This window comes from Mytilus edulis, chromosome 7, assembly GCF_963676685.1.
Source record: "Mytilus edulis chromosome 7, xbMytEdul2.2, whole genome shotgun sequence".
Lineage (NCBI taxonomy): Eukaryota > Metazoa > Mollusca > Bivalvia > Mytilida > Mytilidae > Mytilus > Mytilus edulis.
In genome coordinates, this window is record NC_092350.1 from 25,077,816 (window position 1) to 25,093,369 (window position 15,554).

Consider the following 15,554-nt stretch of genomic DNA (forward strand, 5'->3'; position numbering starts at 1 on the left):
TTTCGTGTGAAGTCGTCCATCTACGTCAATATTGAGGAAAAGATCAAGGTATGAAGCAGTCCTTCTAGTATCAGTAGTATCCTTAATTTCAAGTTCACTGGGATATATGAGATGTAAGTATTGGCTGAAGTATGGGTTAAGATAACAACAATGTGCAGTTTAGTAAGTGTATCTTCATCCAGAATATACCCAGTTCATTGTAATAATTATGATTTTCTGAAAAAAATCATCAGTTTATACTGTAGCGTTCGTTGCGCGTTTCTGCAACAGTACCTTTTATAGCTAAATATATCGAGAAGAAAATGTGTTGTCTCTTTTGAAATACCTATCTTATATTTATTCAGTAAGACTTAACTATTTGACATTTCTAATATAGCATATTGAAAATTAAATCAACATGACTGTATATGCCTCGAACTTCTAAGACTTTAAACTTATACTAAAATTCTTAACTACCCCTAACCTCACCGTAGGTCTTTCTCAGAATTCAATTCCCCCGCTTATCATGTGCATTTATACTGGTAATTTCGTTAAGTAACGATTAAAAAATGAATATAGGGTAAAAAACACAAGGTACAGTGAAAAAAATATTTCTGAGGCAGACACAAAAAAAGGTAGGGGTTATAAAGAATTTCAGTATAAGTTTTAAACTCTTAAGAAGTTCGGAGCATGCAAGTATTGAAAATATGCAGCACAGCCCAATGTTTTACATAAAAGAAAGTAGTGCATATCAACTTTCCGTTAAAGAATATATTTTTTTACAAAACTTCATAGTAAAAGTTGAACCGCTTAAGACGCAAAGGGAGTCTATGATAAATTGAATTATCTATATATTTCAGAAGTGAAACGTCAAGCATGCCTTGCAGGTGAAACTATCATTGTCGACGCGTATGATATCACTTCCTGATTATATAATACAATAAAACATAAACATAAGGGGAATAGGAAGAAAATTTCGTGAGAATTGGATATTGCTTGATATCTACTCTCGTTATTTAATTTAAATAGCAATATAACATTCGTCAAATGTGCGTTCATTATTGTATTGAAATAAAATAACTCGAGGTAATAATATCCAATACTCACTCGTTATAAAACCTGTAAGACAGAATCGTGAAGAGATAGCAGTTGCATAACCAATTTAGTTGTTATTTTCCTTCAATTTGTTATAAAATATAATATTTACACAAAATCAGAAGTGATGTTAAAAGTATCGAACAACCACAAAACTACAAATATGAAATAATATAATCTTGTTATCCCTAATTTTTGGGAAACAATAATATTGGTTTAGCAGAATCTGATATTTATAAAGACAGTATGGATCTATACGATGGAAATAGAGTATGTTAATATAATAGTAAAATACAAAAAAAAATAATATCGAAATAGCCGTTATTTTTTCCATGTTCATTTCAGAATTTCTAAGAAAGGAAGTCGAAATATTTTGAAAATTTTAAATCTATATTAATGGTTTTTGAACATCTGGCGTACATAATCTTTTAAATTTATCATAAACAAAATATTTGTTGATGGAAAATCCATAATTTCTACCTATCTATATTCCTTATATAGGTTCAATGAATCAACTGTGGAAACGAATAATCACGTTTTCTAGCTATTTCCTTGTTTGAAAAATTCTCGTTGGCTCGTATCGTGAATCATAATAAAAATAGAGGAAATGATTACTCGTTTTAATTAATTGAATAAAAGGAAATGCATTTACTTAATTACATCACTTTATTAAATCCCCTTGAATTTTCAGGAATACGATGATATGGATGTTTTAATTTATATGTGTTTAACTACTTTTGTCTGGTATTATATAGCAGCAGGTATGTGCGAACATATATTTACTTTATTTTACCATTGATCAAATCAAATTCATGTATTCTTTTATGCACAGAAACTGTGCATAAATACGATTCTGAAACGAGGACTCTGGCGGAGAAAACATATAAATGATAGAAAATTATAAATAATAACAATCTACATGTTTCCAATTTAAATATTTTTTTTAACGAAATGTCAGAATATTCCCTCTTTAACTATGTGCATGTTGACCTGTATATGGGGTATGTGTATCAAAGCACAATGCTATGTAATAAATAACAAAGTTATTGAAACTTATGTTTAAGAAAAAAAAATATTTTCTCAGAAAATTTACAATTGATTTTAATTTGATATTGCAGACGACGTGTTTGTTAAATCTGGAGGTAATATCACACTTCATTGTTCGCTTCTTGGACACTCCTATTTTTGGACAAAAGATTTCTTCAATCATCTTTTCGACAACCATAAATATGATGGTACCAGAACCGTTTCCTTAACGGTAAACAGTGCTCATTGTGACGACTCTGGTTTGTTTCGATGCACTGTATACACGGGCATGGGTCCATATCATCATGGTCCGTATCATAATTTGAACATTATTGGTAAGTTAATCATGATAATTATTTTATCGTCGTCGAAAACAGCATACAATGCTTTTCTGAAGGTAATAAGAATGAAATGCACTTGTTGTGCTGTACTCATATATATATTTAACGAAAATGGATGATTTTCCATACCCACCTGCATAACGAGTACATAAGATAGTATATATTTATTATAATAAAACATAATTATATAAATTGAAAATATTTGTTTAAATATAAGGTTGTGGTGTGTAATTGTTTTTTTTTAATGATTAAATTGTTAAAACTGTTGACATTAATATATGATTGACAATGATTACGTTTACTTTAAATGTTCAAATTTGTTATTTGCATCGCGCGTAGAGCAAAAAATACAAAATACAGGTATTTTAGTACAAATGTAGTTCCCTATATCTTAATAGTTTGAATGTGGAAATTCTTTTTTATCATATAAATATATTTCTTTAATTCTTAATCGGTTTATCCTTTTCCTGACCTGTTGATAACTTTAATTTTATCAACGTATGGTTCGTTTGATCTTTAGTTCACCATTGGTCCAAATTCGATTATGATGTCGAATTTTCTTGCTTTCCTCAGAAATTCCTATTGTGACGTCATGAAAATTGCGACCATGCCTAATGACGCCACGCAGAAAAAAAACAACTTTTTGCAAGTCGTTCGAAAAAATGGTCTTCATATAGTCTATAAATCATTAAAGAAACAGAGTCCACAACCCGATCTCGTGAATACGAAATTTATACATTCTCAACAGTTGAATTCTAAACATTTAAAACCATAGGGGAGCCTGCTGTTTTAAATTTGAAAATGTATCTGTCTCGAGTGGATAAATACCTTATCACACCCGATGGAGTGATAGAATCTACATATACATATATATACCTCGTCTCAAATTGAGTCAAACCATGTTAGATCCATTAACTTCAATCAGCGGGATTCGAAACCCAACCTCTGTAACATTGTAAACACTATATATGCCAATGAGAAAAGGTATTACCCGACTAACGAAGGTACATTTGAGTGGTCCAGGGAGATGGACAAAGTGACATAAGAAGATAATTTCGCGTATCACTTGTGCCGATCTATCATTATTTGTCTAAATTTAAGACACATCATATACATTATGGTATTGTATGTTACCCGATGAATATCTTCTGTCATATTCATATATGTTAACAGAGCCCATTACTATTTTTATTACGTTTACAAATTGTGACTTAGATGGATAGTTGTCTCATTGGAACTTCTTAATTCTTCTTATATCTTTATGATGATAAATTATGCTATGGCAACTATTCATCTATATAACTGATTTAGATAAGAAATATTTCTGTTCAATGAAATCGCCTTTTGATATTTCAGTTTTTATTTCTAGATCTAGATATGAAGCAGTATGTTTCGGTAATGTGATACATAGTTCATTTTATGTTTCCCGATAGTTTCCCCGTCTGAAATAAAAAGTTCGAAAAGAGATATAATTTAAATAGAAACATATTTGTAGAATTCATTCGCAATTTAGCAAATGCAATGCTTTTGTTACTCGACATATAAATCCAGTCCACGACTTCTTGTCGTATATTCCCCACATTATCCTTTAAAAATGCTCTTCGAAGTGAAAGAATATTCGTTGAAAAAATCAGGATAATTTCAAAAACATAATCTTCTGACCAGGAATTATAAAGGTGTGGAAACAAATACAATATAGCTCTTATATATATGTTTTTGTTATTCTTTCAGACAACAACACATCTACAAGATGTAATATTGGAGGGGACATGGAAACTGATATACAACTTACAACAGTGAATAAAGGTAAATGTATTCCCTGTTTTTAAAAGAATATAAAAAACCCAATGCAAAATGCATTTACAGTTTTGTTTCATTTTCATCAATGTTTACCTCTCTGGCGTAGCATTTGATATTTCATTAATCAATTCACTTTAAAAGATTATAAGACACTTTTTAAATTACTTTTATAAATTTTATTTTGTAAAATATATAAAAAGTAGATCTTCTGACTTTCGAAGGCATCCTAACTGAATCATATGTTTTAATCAACGTAAAATGCTTTGTAGGACAACATCAGACAACAACAGAATTTAAATGCCTACTTCTAAAATATGTCATAAATATAATGTTTGTATACATACAGATTATAACATGGAGATCTCTATTTCGGTCATCCTTTATAACTATGTGTTTGTTAAGGTGTTAGCAACAAGAAATGTTCGGACAATACTTTAAAATCGAACATTACCGTTGTTTTGATGCAAATCATTTCATTTTCGGTTTAATAAAAACAGATGTATCTTGGTTATATACTAGATAAATATATCAAATAATTTTTACCTCAATAATAACAAACCATAATCACGATAACCATTCTTGCTTATAGTTATGATAGGATTAAAGATAGTTTTGTCTTTTATGTTTATTTTAGAAGAAACATCAAGTCGGTTTAGGACAGACATGAAGTTCATGGGAACATTGTCAGATGTAACTATAGGTAAACACAAATTTATGTATTTTATATAAACATGCGTGATAATGTCTGATCGAATATACAAAACACTTGACAGTAAATGATGCATAAAGGCTTCACATGATCAGATAGTCTGAAAAAAAAAACACGTGACATTTTGACGCAGTTCCTTTTTTACTGTTGTATAAATGAAAAACAAAATATATATATATATATAAGAACGAGACAGTAACTATCTTTTCAGAAGATAACATATGCATTCACAATCTAAAATAAACAGTACACTTTGAGCTTTCGCAATATTGTAAAAGACATCCTCAAATATCGAGTCATTTTGCCTTAATGCAAGTTCTGCTATGTAAAATTCTTACGAATGGCAGTATCGACATATTGATCCAATTTCGTAGCTGAACAAAAATAAGTTTCAAACGATTATACTTTAGTACCGTCAACGATTTGCTGCAAAACAAGCAATATCATTGATGATATTACATGGAGGAATTATTGGATAAACATCTTTTTGCATTTCTGCTAAATTATTCCATTTAGAAATTAATTTATTAAGAAACAATGAACTTAAAAACCAAATTAAATATTTGATTTCAGGCATCATCGTTGTAGGAACTGGATTTATAATTATTGTCATAGCGGCTGGTGTTTTTGCCATACTGTGTCACCTATGTCGTACACCAAAAAGATTACCATTACGACAGACACGTAGACATATTCTCCGAATTTTGTCGGATAATACTGAGTCAAAGTTGAAAAGTCCAATCTATCTACCTACTGACCAAAGATACGAGTATATTGAAATTGACGAAAAACTGTCGATTTACGCCCAATATGATAATGCAGAATTCTCGTACGAAGACCTAACTACGAGAAGACAGTATACATATATGCCAATCAATCAAAGTATAAACATTGACGGGAACTCAAGGTTCGAACCTAATGATTATGGCTATATAGACGGACAGTCATCATTTCAACCTATTGGTTATGGATATATAGCCGGGGAGTCATCATTTAAACCTATTGATTATGGCTATATAGACGGAAAGTCATCAGTACAACCTATTGATTATGGCTATATAGACGGAAAGTCATCAGTACAACCTATTGATTATGGCTATATAGACGGACAGTCATCTTTTCAACCACCTGATTATGAGTCATAATTCAATGGGTGATAGGAACTTAATAGATGAGTCCGTGTGATTTCAATTACCAAGAATTATGGCTATATTGATGAATAACCATGACTTTAGTCAAGAAACCAAAATTCATTATGTCGACTGTCAAACCAAAAACTTAATTGACAGCTAATACAATATCCCACTCATACACCTGTATTAATCATTCACCTCAGAAGTTTTGAATCCGCCCACTCTCATTTTGATATCAACATTAAAAGGGCTAGTCACAACTCCCTTTTCCATAATGGATACCAAAATCGAAACAAACTTACCTATAAAAACAATATATATAGTCAACTCGTCTTATATTTTGACTAAATTGCTTTCTTAAAATCCACATACCTTTCCTTTTACAGTACAGAATTGAAAGAATAACTCCACAATAAGATGTATCCAACCTCCAGGGATATTCTTAAAGACTCTTAAGATCTTTAACAAATTGTTATTACAAAGTTATCAAAGGTACCAGGATTCTAATTTAGAACGTCAGACGCGCGTTTCGTCTACATACGACTCATCAGTGACGCTCATATCAAAATATTTATAAAGCCAAACAAGTACAAAGTTGAAGAGCATTGAGGATTCAAAATTCCAAAAAGTTGTGCCAAATACGGCTAAAGGAATCTAATCCAGAGATAAGAAAATCCTTACAAGTTTTACTGCGATACTAAAACATAAGAATGTCCTACATACTTCACCGATTTTTCCAAACGCTCAATTTAAAGATCTCCTAATTAAGCATTGATTTTGCAATAAAAAAAATCATAAATCGTAGCTACATGTATCTTGTGTTGTTTATTCTTTAGTTTTCTATGTTGTGTCATGTGTACTATTGTTTGTCTGTTTGTCGTTTTCATTTTTAGCCATGGCGTTGTCAGTTTATTTTCGATTTATGACTTTGACTGTCCCTTTGGTATCTTTCGTCCCTCCTTTGTTAAAATTCACCAAAAATCGTATTTTGAGAAAAACAACACTGTTTCAAACAAAACAAATACATCATAAACGATATCCCAGAATTCTTGACATAGTTTTTTAGTTTTGTGGGTTTATTCTTCAACAAACAGTCGGTATTTCATTATGTACTTATTGTACAACCCTGCTGGACTACTTGTGGTTGAACTCCTATCCTCAATAAGGATACTGCCAAAACTAAAAATTCTGTTTTCAATATTGATACAAGTTACAGATGATCAATAACCTTTTATATCTATATATACCTTTTTACGTTATCAAATTACCAAATAACCAAATATTGATATTTTATATGATATAAAAGCAACGCACTTTTAAAAAAAGGGGGTATAAAATTATGATTCTGAAGACATGTTTAGCTAAACAAAGGTAAATTATTCTAAAATAATTAGTTTTAGAAAATATTAGAAAAATAATTGCTTATCGGCTATAAAAATGCACTGGAAAAAAACACAAAACCATGTCATAACCCTTTCTTACTAAGTTGGTACGATAAAAAACATACAAAGGGTCAGGTATTTTTTTATACACAGTTATCGGGCGGTAATAATTCATATGTAATAATGCATATGTGTCCTGCTCCATGCAGATCCAGTAATATTTTCATTGTGCCTGGATAACAAATTTTCAAGTTCATATCCATTAGTGAATTTTATTTCACATTACAAATGAATCGTTGAACAAATCAAGAAGTGTTTATGCTAACATAAGTTAAAACTATCCCTGTGCGCATTAAAACCTGAATTTATCAGAAAAAATATCCCACTTTTGTATGGTCGGTAAAATAGAATGCAAAGCTTGCACATTTTTTCAGAAAATAATATGTAATGGCGAAATGTAAGTCAGATAAATGCATATTTAAATTTTTTTTGAGTTGTAGATTGCCCATTTGAAAAATTCTGAAATACCCTCGGTGTGTTATTTGACAAGAAAAACTAACAAAAACAAAAAAAAATCTTTTATTCATATGCATTCCCTTTGGAAACACTGAAAACTGAATTTCTGTATGTTTGTTCAACCGCATGATGAATGAACATTATACCACAGTATGATAAGGGTAATTCAAAACGGAAAGTCCATTATACAATGGCAAAATCAGAAGCTCAAACACACTAATGAATTGACAGCAACTGTTATATTCCCGACTTGATACAGGCATTTCCTTATGTAGAAATGGTGGCTTAAACCTAGTTTTCTAGCCAGCTAAACCTCTCATTAAATAGAAGTCGCATAGAAATCCATTATATTGACACCAATGTGTGCGTAAAAAAACCCCAAAAACTGACATGATAGATTAAAATGTCAAAAGTTAGGGGCGAAGATATAAATACATACACTATATCTACTTTCCACAAAACTTAAAAGCAAACCCACGAAAAACAGATAATTTAAAATTTTAGTGGTAGCTTACTCGTGTTCTTACAGCCTTATCTATAACACTTTTACACAAAACATGAAGGTCCGACGATAATAATATAAATTATAGATAATGCATATTTAGGGTTAAATGAAAACCATAATTGAATTCGGCAAATATATGCTATGTTGTTATACAAGGCAAAATGAAGAAAAACACATATCCATAAACACGTTCATTATACTTTATCGAACAATTCGAAAATCTAATTGAACAAAATGTAACAATTGAGTATTTTCATATCATTATATTCTTATGATAAATAGATATAAGAAGATGTGGTATGAGTGCCAATGAGACAACTCTCCATCCAAGACACAATTTATGAAAGTAAACAATGTAGGTGAAAAGTACGATCTTCAACACGAAGCCTTGGCTTACACCGCACAGAAAGCTATAAAGGGCCCCAGAAATTATAAGTGTAAAACCATTCACAAAGCACAAGTATTATTCGGTTACAGATGATGCAATCATAGTCCAACAACAATATTCTAAACCAGGATATGCCTCGGAAACGTGATTATGACCTAACGGAAAGTTGATGAATTGAAACTATATATATATATAAACTGAAACAAAAATCACATTAAAAATTCACCACTGGTATCAATATTTCGGTAAATGTGATGTGTCAACTTTATATGTTAAGTTTTTTTTTATCTATCTTTAGTTGATTATTTCACTTTTTAAAGTTTAAACTTTAATTTGCCTTTGTGCAAGCAAGTCTCTATTTCAATTGTTGCCTTAACTCATACTGAATAATCAGTTATGAAGTGTATATGTCATGAGATATTTTTAAAAGTTATTTTAAGAGACATTATGAGCAAACCATACTCACCATAATATACATTTAGCACTTCTATTTTCTGTCAGTTGTGGCATAGAGAACGGCTTTATAAAGTTAATAGGTTATATTGACCAAAATTGAATAATTTGTAACTTAACTATGTTTCGCCAAGTTCGGATGGAACTCGAGTTCTGACTACAGTTCCATATGAACGGTAAATAATTTTGAAAAGTAAGGTTTCTAGATTATCGGAAGTACAAGGCCCCTACTCTGAATATGTTTACATTCAAATTTGATTGGATTGACGGAATAACATCCGGGACATCGAGTCGATCTCGAGGAACCCTGCCACAACAAAGGGCTCCTAGAGTTTTAATGGCGGGAAAGCTATATCCAATCATAACAGGTGTTATATATGACCATGTCAATCCCATCTACTCTAGAAATACATACGAACTTGGCCTTTTTTACAATTTGCGTACTGACTTTATGTCATAAAGGGGTGCAATAACAATACTTTTTATCATTAAACCTAACATTCCACCGAATAAATTTACTTCATTCACTAAACGATCCTCAAAATTTCTTACTATTTTAATAGTTTATTTCTATGCTTAAAATAAAGGATAACAGCTGAACAGTACTGATTAACACTAGTAAATCGATAGCAAAGTTCCGTTCCTACCAAATGTTTAAACCAATTAAGATGACTATACAATTTCATCTAGTGAACTTTTCATATTTACATAACTGTATAATCTACATATGGAGTATACTCTTTTAAATGATACGGTATTGCATAGAATTTTCTATGGGATGTCATACAAGGAGAGTTCATACTGTCAAAATCCTTTTGCACAAAGGTTTATTGATCGTAAGGTTGAAAACATCACTTCGAACTTGTATATAAACATTAAAATTTATGGTCGGGATATTAGATAATAAACAGAGTACTATCTTGTTGTGTATCTTGTGTATATAGGAATCGTAAGCAGGATGTATACGATATATCCTAACCACTAAGCGACTCTCGTATTATTCATTAAATAAAACTAATAAGTCTACTCAACATTTGATATAGCTGAATACGACGAAAAACACGATGTGTCTATTTTCAGGCTATTTGCTTGTCATTAAAAAGCAATAATAAATCGGCGCGACCTTTGCAAAATCAAAGATGATATGATGTTTTCACCAAAAGATATTCTGATCGACAATTTGATGAAAATGAATATTGTGATCAAGCTGATGACAAAATAAATATCTTCTCAATCCAGATTTTCCCAATTCCTTATTGTGTGAAAAAATAATTTTATTGATGACGTCGAATAAAAATTGTTTCCGCTTTGTGCGAAAAAAATATCCGACTGTTTCGATTGTAAAACTAAGGAGACCATTTTTTGTTTGTTCGAAAATGTTACCACCCTTTTTCCATATTTAAAGAAAAATTCTATATTTGAAAACTAATCCTTGTATGCAAATAACACACACTTTTCATAGAGAATAGGATAGTCATTTGTATAACTCTCATCTTTTTTATGATAAGATTATTTGCTATGACTATTTTTTTTTATTAATTCATAAATTCTTTGATTTTCTGATAGTCTAGTGTTTCATTTTCATGTTTGTTTTATCATTTTATCATACCACGTATTTTATTTTATAATTTTATCATACCACGTATTATACTTTATTTCTATAGAAAAATGTAAAAAAAAAGAATGATTAGAATAATCAACCAGTTCCTCAAATATCAATATCAACTATTTTTCAGAGCCAGTGATGTTTCATGCTATTATAAAAAAACCGGAGTACATTTTTGAACAACGAACAACAATCATACCACCAAACTAGCAACGTTTAAAAGGCAAGAAAATGAAAAACAAATGAAACGATAGGGTGTTACTGTTCAACATAAGATTAAGATCAAACTATAAAAAATAGTTGAAAGGGGTTCATCACATCAAATCGATACGGCGCACGAAAAAATTAACGAAACACAGTTGACACAATGCATACATCTGTGAGTACTCGCAATTGTGTTGTTGTTGTTTCTACAATCGTAGATGAGCCGTTTCAGTCATATGAAATAGATGGATTAATTTGAGAAAGCACCGTTGAATGGGTACATGAAAACTCTATTAAATTTGCACGAAGTCATCATGAAATAAAACTGAAAACCTAATTCTATTTTTATTATTATAAAGAGAATAAATGGCGAATACAGAGTAAAAAAAGGTTTTCCTAAAAGTTTAACATATCTGCTTTTACTTCTAAGTAAGAACTATAAACACAATGATACTTGATCAGTTCATATACAGAACACACAATATATCGCACGGCAAAACAAAAACACTCTCGCAAACTTTTACCTTTTTATCATAGTCAGTGTAAATATTAAAAATTTTATTTTTAATTATTCCCAATTTCTTCTTAACAGATTTTCATACAACTGTTTGTCGTACTTCTACTCAATGAAAGAATATTCTTTTAAAGTAAGCGATTTTTAATTAATGATCAACACGAAAAATGAACACTTTATACAGCACAAATTAGAGAAGACATAAAAATAACAGACACAAATATGAAGATTTTCAGTAATAATAAACTATGCTAAAAAAAAAACCAAAAATACATGATTTTAAAGAACATTTAAAAATTTGATCTATTTTATTACAGGATTAAGTCGTTTGCAGTTTTACATCCTGTTGTTTTGTTTAAAAGCTGTAGATCTACTAATAAAACAAACGTACCGTTTCACAAAGCCTTCGTAAGTCTACGTGTCATCGTAAGTCCATCGTAAATAAATCGTAGGATTTACAGCCGTTTCAAAAAGCCGTCGTAAGTTAAGATGATCGTAAATAAAGCGTACATCCTGGCGTAACTTACTACAGCTATACCCAGTCGTAACTCCATCGCAGTTTTTCTACGAAAATAAATTAATCCATCTAACATGGCTGCAGCGTTCTTTATTCGTTGTCAAGATGCCTCAAATGTTAGAAGACGAAGAAGAATCTTCAATATTATAGAACTACACTTAGAGTCTTTCTTCGTTTGATTATTTGTATATTCAAGCAACTAACTTAATGCAAATCTAAGGTATTAATCATTGTTTACTCATCTTATTTCCCACCGGCGTACGTCTTCACAATTTAATAGATAGGCTTTCTATCACGTCCGCGTTCTGAAAGCTATTTATGATTATATCACTACAGGCACAGTGGTAATCGATAAAACGTTTAAAGAAGGATGTTTTATTCCCATTTTTAAAGTCATATGAAACCTCAAATTAAAAAAAAATATGCATATGTTTTTTAATACTAAATAGATAGTTTTCATTATTCAACTTATGTACATATACTTTTTTCTGAGGAAAATTCTTTAATTTGTCCACATTTAGAAGGAGTTTACTTATTTTTATTTGCTTGCTGCCAGGAAGCAATTCGCCGACATATTTTCCGTATGCATAGTGCCCTAAGCATGACCCTCCTCGTAAAAATCCGGTGATAGCAATACGCATGGATCTGTCATTAAAAATAAACAATTACCTGAGTGTATATGTTAAACACGTGCTAAATACCCATGCTTTTTCTTGATTATTTACTATAAGGTGACAATCGGTAAACTTCGGCTTCAAAACACGTCATTTAATGAGTAGCCATATTTGTTAAATCATAACAGACAGATAGAAAAAAAAATTGACGATTATACGATATATTAGTGTTAAAAATGATAAAATCGTGCACAGAGGACTAAGTTTATGATATATACATGCATTGGTTCAAGAATTGGATGAACATTATTTTTCACCAGTCACTCGTTTCTTATGACTTTAAAGTTATGTGTACAATATAAATCTGGAATCAGTGTTTCACAGTCAAACCAGATAATAATTATTTTTTTTGTAATTTTGGCCAAAAAAGAAATGTATTTTAATAAGAATATCGAAATAAATATCTGACTGTAATTAGTTTCGTGGTTAATGGAACTTATTGCAAATATTTAGATATATATGACTTTCGAGTGACTATTTTTGACTCGAATTTAATGTAGATCATATATATCAAAACTAATAGGGGGTAAGCTGCAGATCAATAAGACTTTGTGTAGATGCGACATGTCTTCAAAAATTAATACAGTAGAAACAAAATTTGGAAGCGGGAGGGGAAGTTAAAGATTGAAAAGTGAAGCATTTTTTTCTGTTTACTTTAATTTTTTTTATTTAGGGACATCGCCACATGCACCTGTTTCTATCAATGGGAAGGTCGACTATCAATATTTAATATATATGGATAGTCGACCTTCCCATTGATAGATCGAAACAAGTGCCTGTGCACATCTCTCCTCGGTCCTTCTTCTTTTAAGCATATTATTTAGGGAAAGAAAGACAATTATTCTATACACATTAGCCGTTTTAGCTATACAAAACTGTTGGAAATGTAGGTTATACGTTAATGAGACAGCTACCAAATGACAAAGACAAACTAAGGACATCCAGAAGGCAACATAGTATAGTATAGTTTTCAATAATATAGATAGATGTCTATGTTCCAGACCATATGAGTATTTGTACCGTACGCGTACTTTTTCAAAATACGCGGCATACGTCGGACTGTTCGCGGACGGTCTGTCAGATTTTAAGAAGTTGGTCAAGTTTTAATATAAATAAATATATTGCAGATCAACATGACATAAATTTCGAATTGATATTAAAAGTTCAATTGTAATTGGAATAAAAACTTATTGTTTTGACTATTTTAATAGGTCGCGTTAATTTAATCTGGTAAGCTCCTGTATTTAGTATGAAATTCAATATTGCTCACTGAATTGAAGCTGACAAAATGTGGGTGAAAAGTTTTTAGAAAATTTAGGATTTTTTTCTAGAAAAAAACGTCAAAACAGCTGTTTCCTTGTGAGACAACAGATCAATTTCTAGTTTTAATATAAGAATAAAATTTGATAGAAACGATACAAAAAAATAACATTAAATCGCAATTCTCCAAATAATGTAACAATTTAGGAAAAAAAGGAAGAAGCCTAAATGTAAAAAAAGTTAATAATTTAAAATTACCAATTTTTAACTACATAAAGGCGTATTTCCCGCTTTACGTAACACTACATGAAACTTTCCTAGGAGCCGTGGATTGCGAAATATCGTCTGTATATTTCCAAAATATTTACGTAAATTGATGGCGTCGTGTGTTAAAACATTTATTGGCCAATCAAATCGGTATATATTATTTAATATTCACGATTGGGAACCCCTTTAACCCGAACTCCTGCGTTGTAAAAATTACATGCTTTGCATATTCTTTAGCTTTTATATACTTAGTAGGCAACCCTTTTTGTTGGTTGGTTGTAGCATAATATTCTCATGCACCGACTTTTAAAAGAGACCACAAAAAATCTACATGTGGATACTCTTATAGTATTAAGCATCCTATCCCATTAACAGGCGCTTGAATACCAGATATGTATTTGGAATAACCCAAGATATATGAGGTTGTGAATGAGGTTTACTCACCAGAAGATCAAAGGAAAATTTACCATTTATGTTACAATGAAATTTCGTGAAAGAGTTCAAACAAAATTCTCGATTTTTGGAACGAAGCATGCACAAAAAACAGAAACAGTTGAAGAGCTATCAGACCAAATCGAACCGAATAAATAGCCAAATCATGCAGACGAAGATCAACTTTGTCTAATGGAGTTGAAACCTTAGTTTCTTTATAATTTTAAAATTTATGGATAATTTTAAGGGAGTCACAGAATACAAACGTCTCTTTCGCCGGAATGATTCCTACGTCCTCAGTTTCATATTTGAGAGATCCATAATTCATTCCAATTTAAAAAAAACCCAAAAAAACCAATATATTTTATATAAGATCTGGAAGACGAATGCTCGAAGACGGATGACATTGTTTTTATTTTTTTGGGGGGGGGGGGGGGGGGGGGAACCTATTTTTCTCTCACTACGAATCAAAGTTAAAAAAAAATTTAAATCCTCCAAAACGATTATATTGATCAGCATTTTTATCTATATTGGGCTATCAATAATAAATCTAACCTGTTCTGGTGATAAATTTTTTACTTTTTCAGATTCCAGATAACTCTGTATGTCGGATAACTAATAATGCTGTATATGTTATAAAACTTTATGCTCAGCGCTAGCTTCTCATTACTATTTCCTCATATATTACAAACTAGATAAGATCAAATATAACTAATTTCATCTAATCTAATGCTTAAATAATTTTTATTGTTA

The 15,554-nt window shown here is 30.7% G+C and overlaps 1 protein-coding gene across 1 annotated transcript; it reads left to right on the top strand.

Moving 5' to 3' along the window:
* Window positions 1-1,737: 1,737 nt before the first annotated feature.
* Window positions 1,738-6,887, top strand: LOC139482827 (uncharacterized). Its single transcript, XM_071266872.1, has 5 exons — window positions 1,738-1,835; window positions 2,193-2,435; window positions 4,173-4,247; window positions 4,876-4,941; window positions 5,524-6,887. The coding sequence occupies exons 1-5, from the start codon at window positions 1,778-1,780 to the stop codon at window positions 6,093-6,095; spliced, it is 1,014 nt and encodes a 337-aa protein (XP_071122973.1). The 5' UTR covers window positions 1,738-1,777; the 3' UTR covers window positions 6,096-6,887.
* Window positions 6,888-15,554: the final 8,667 nt, after the last annotated feature.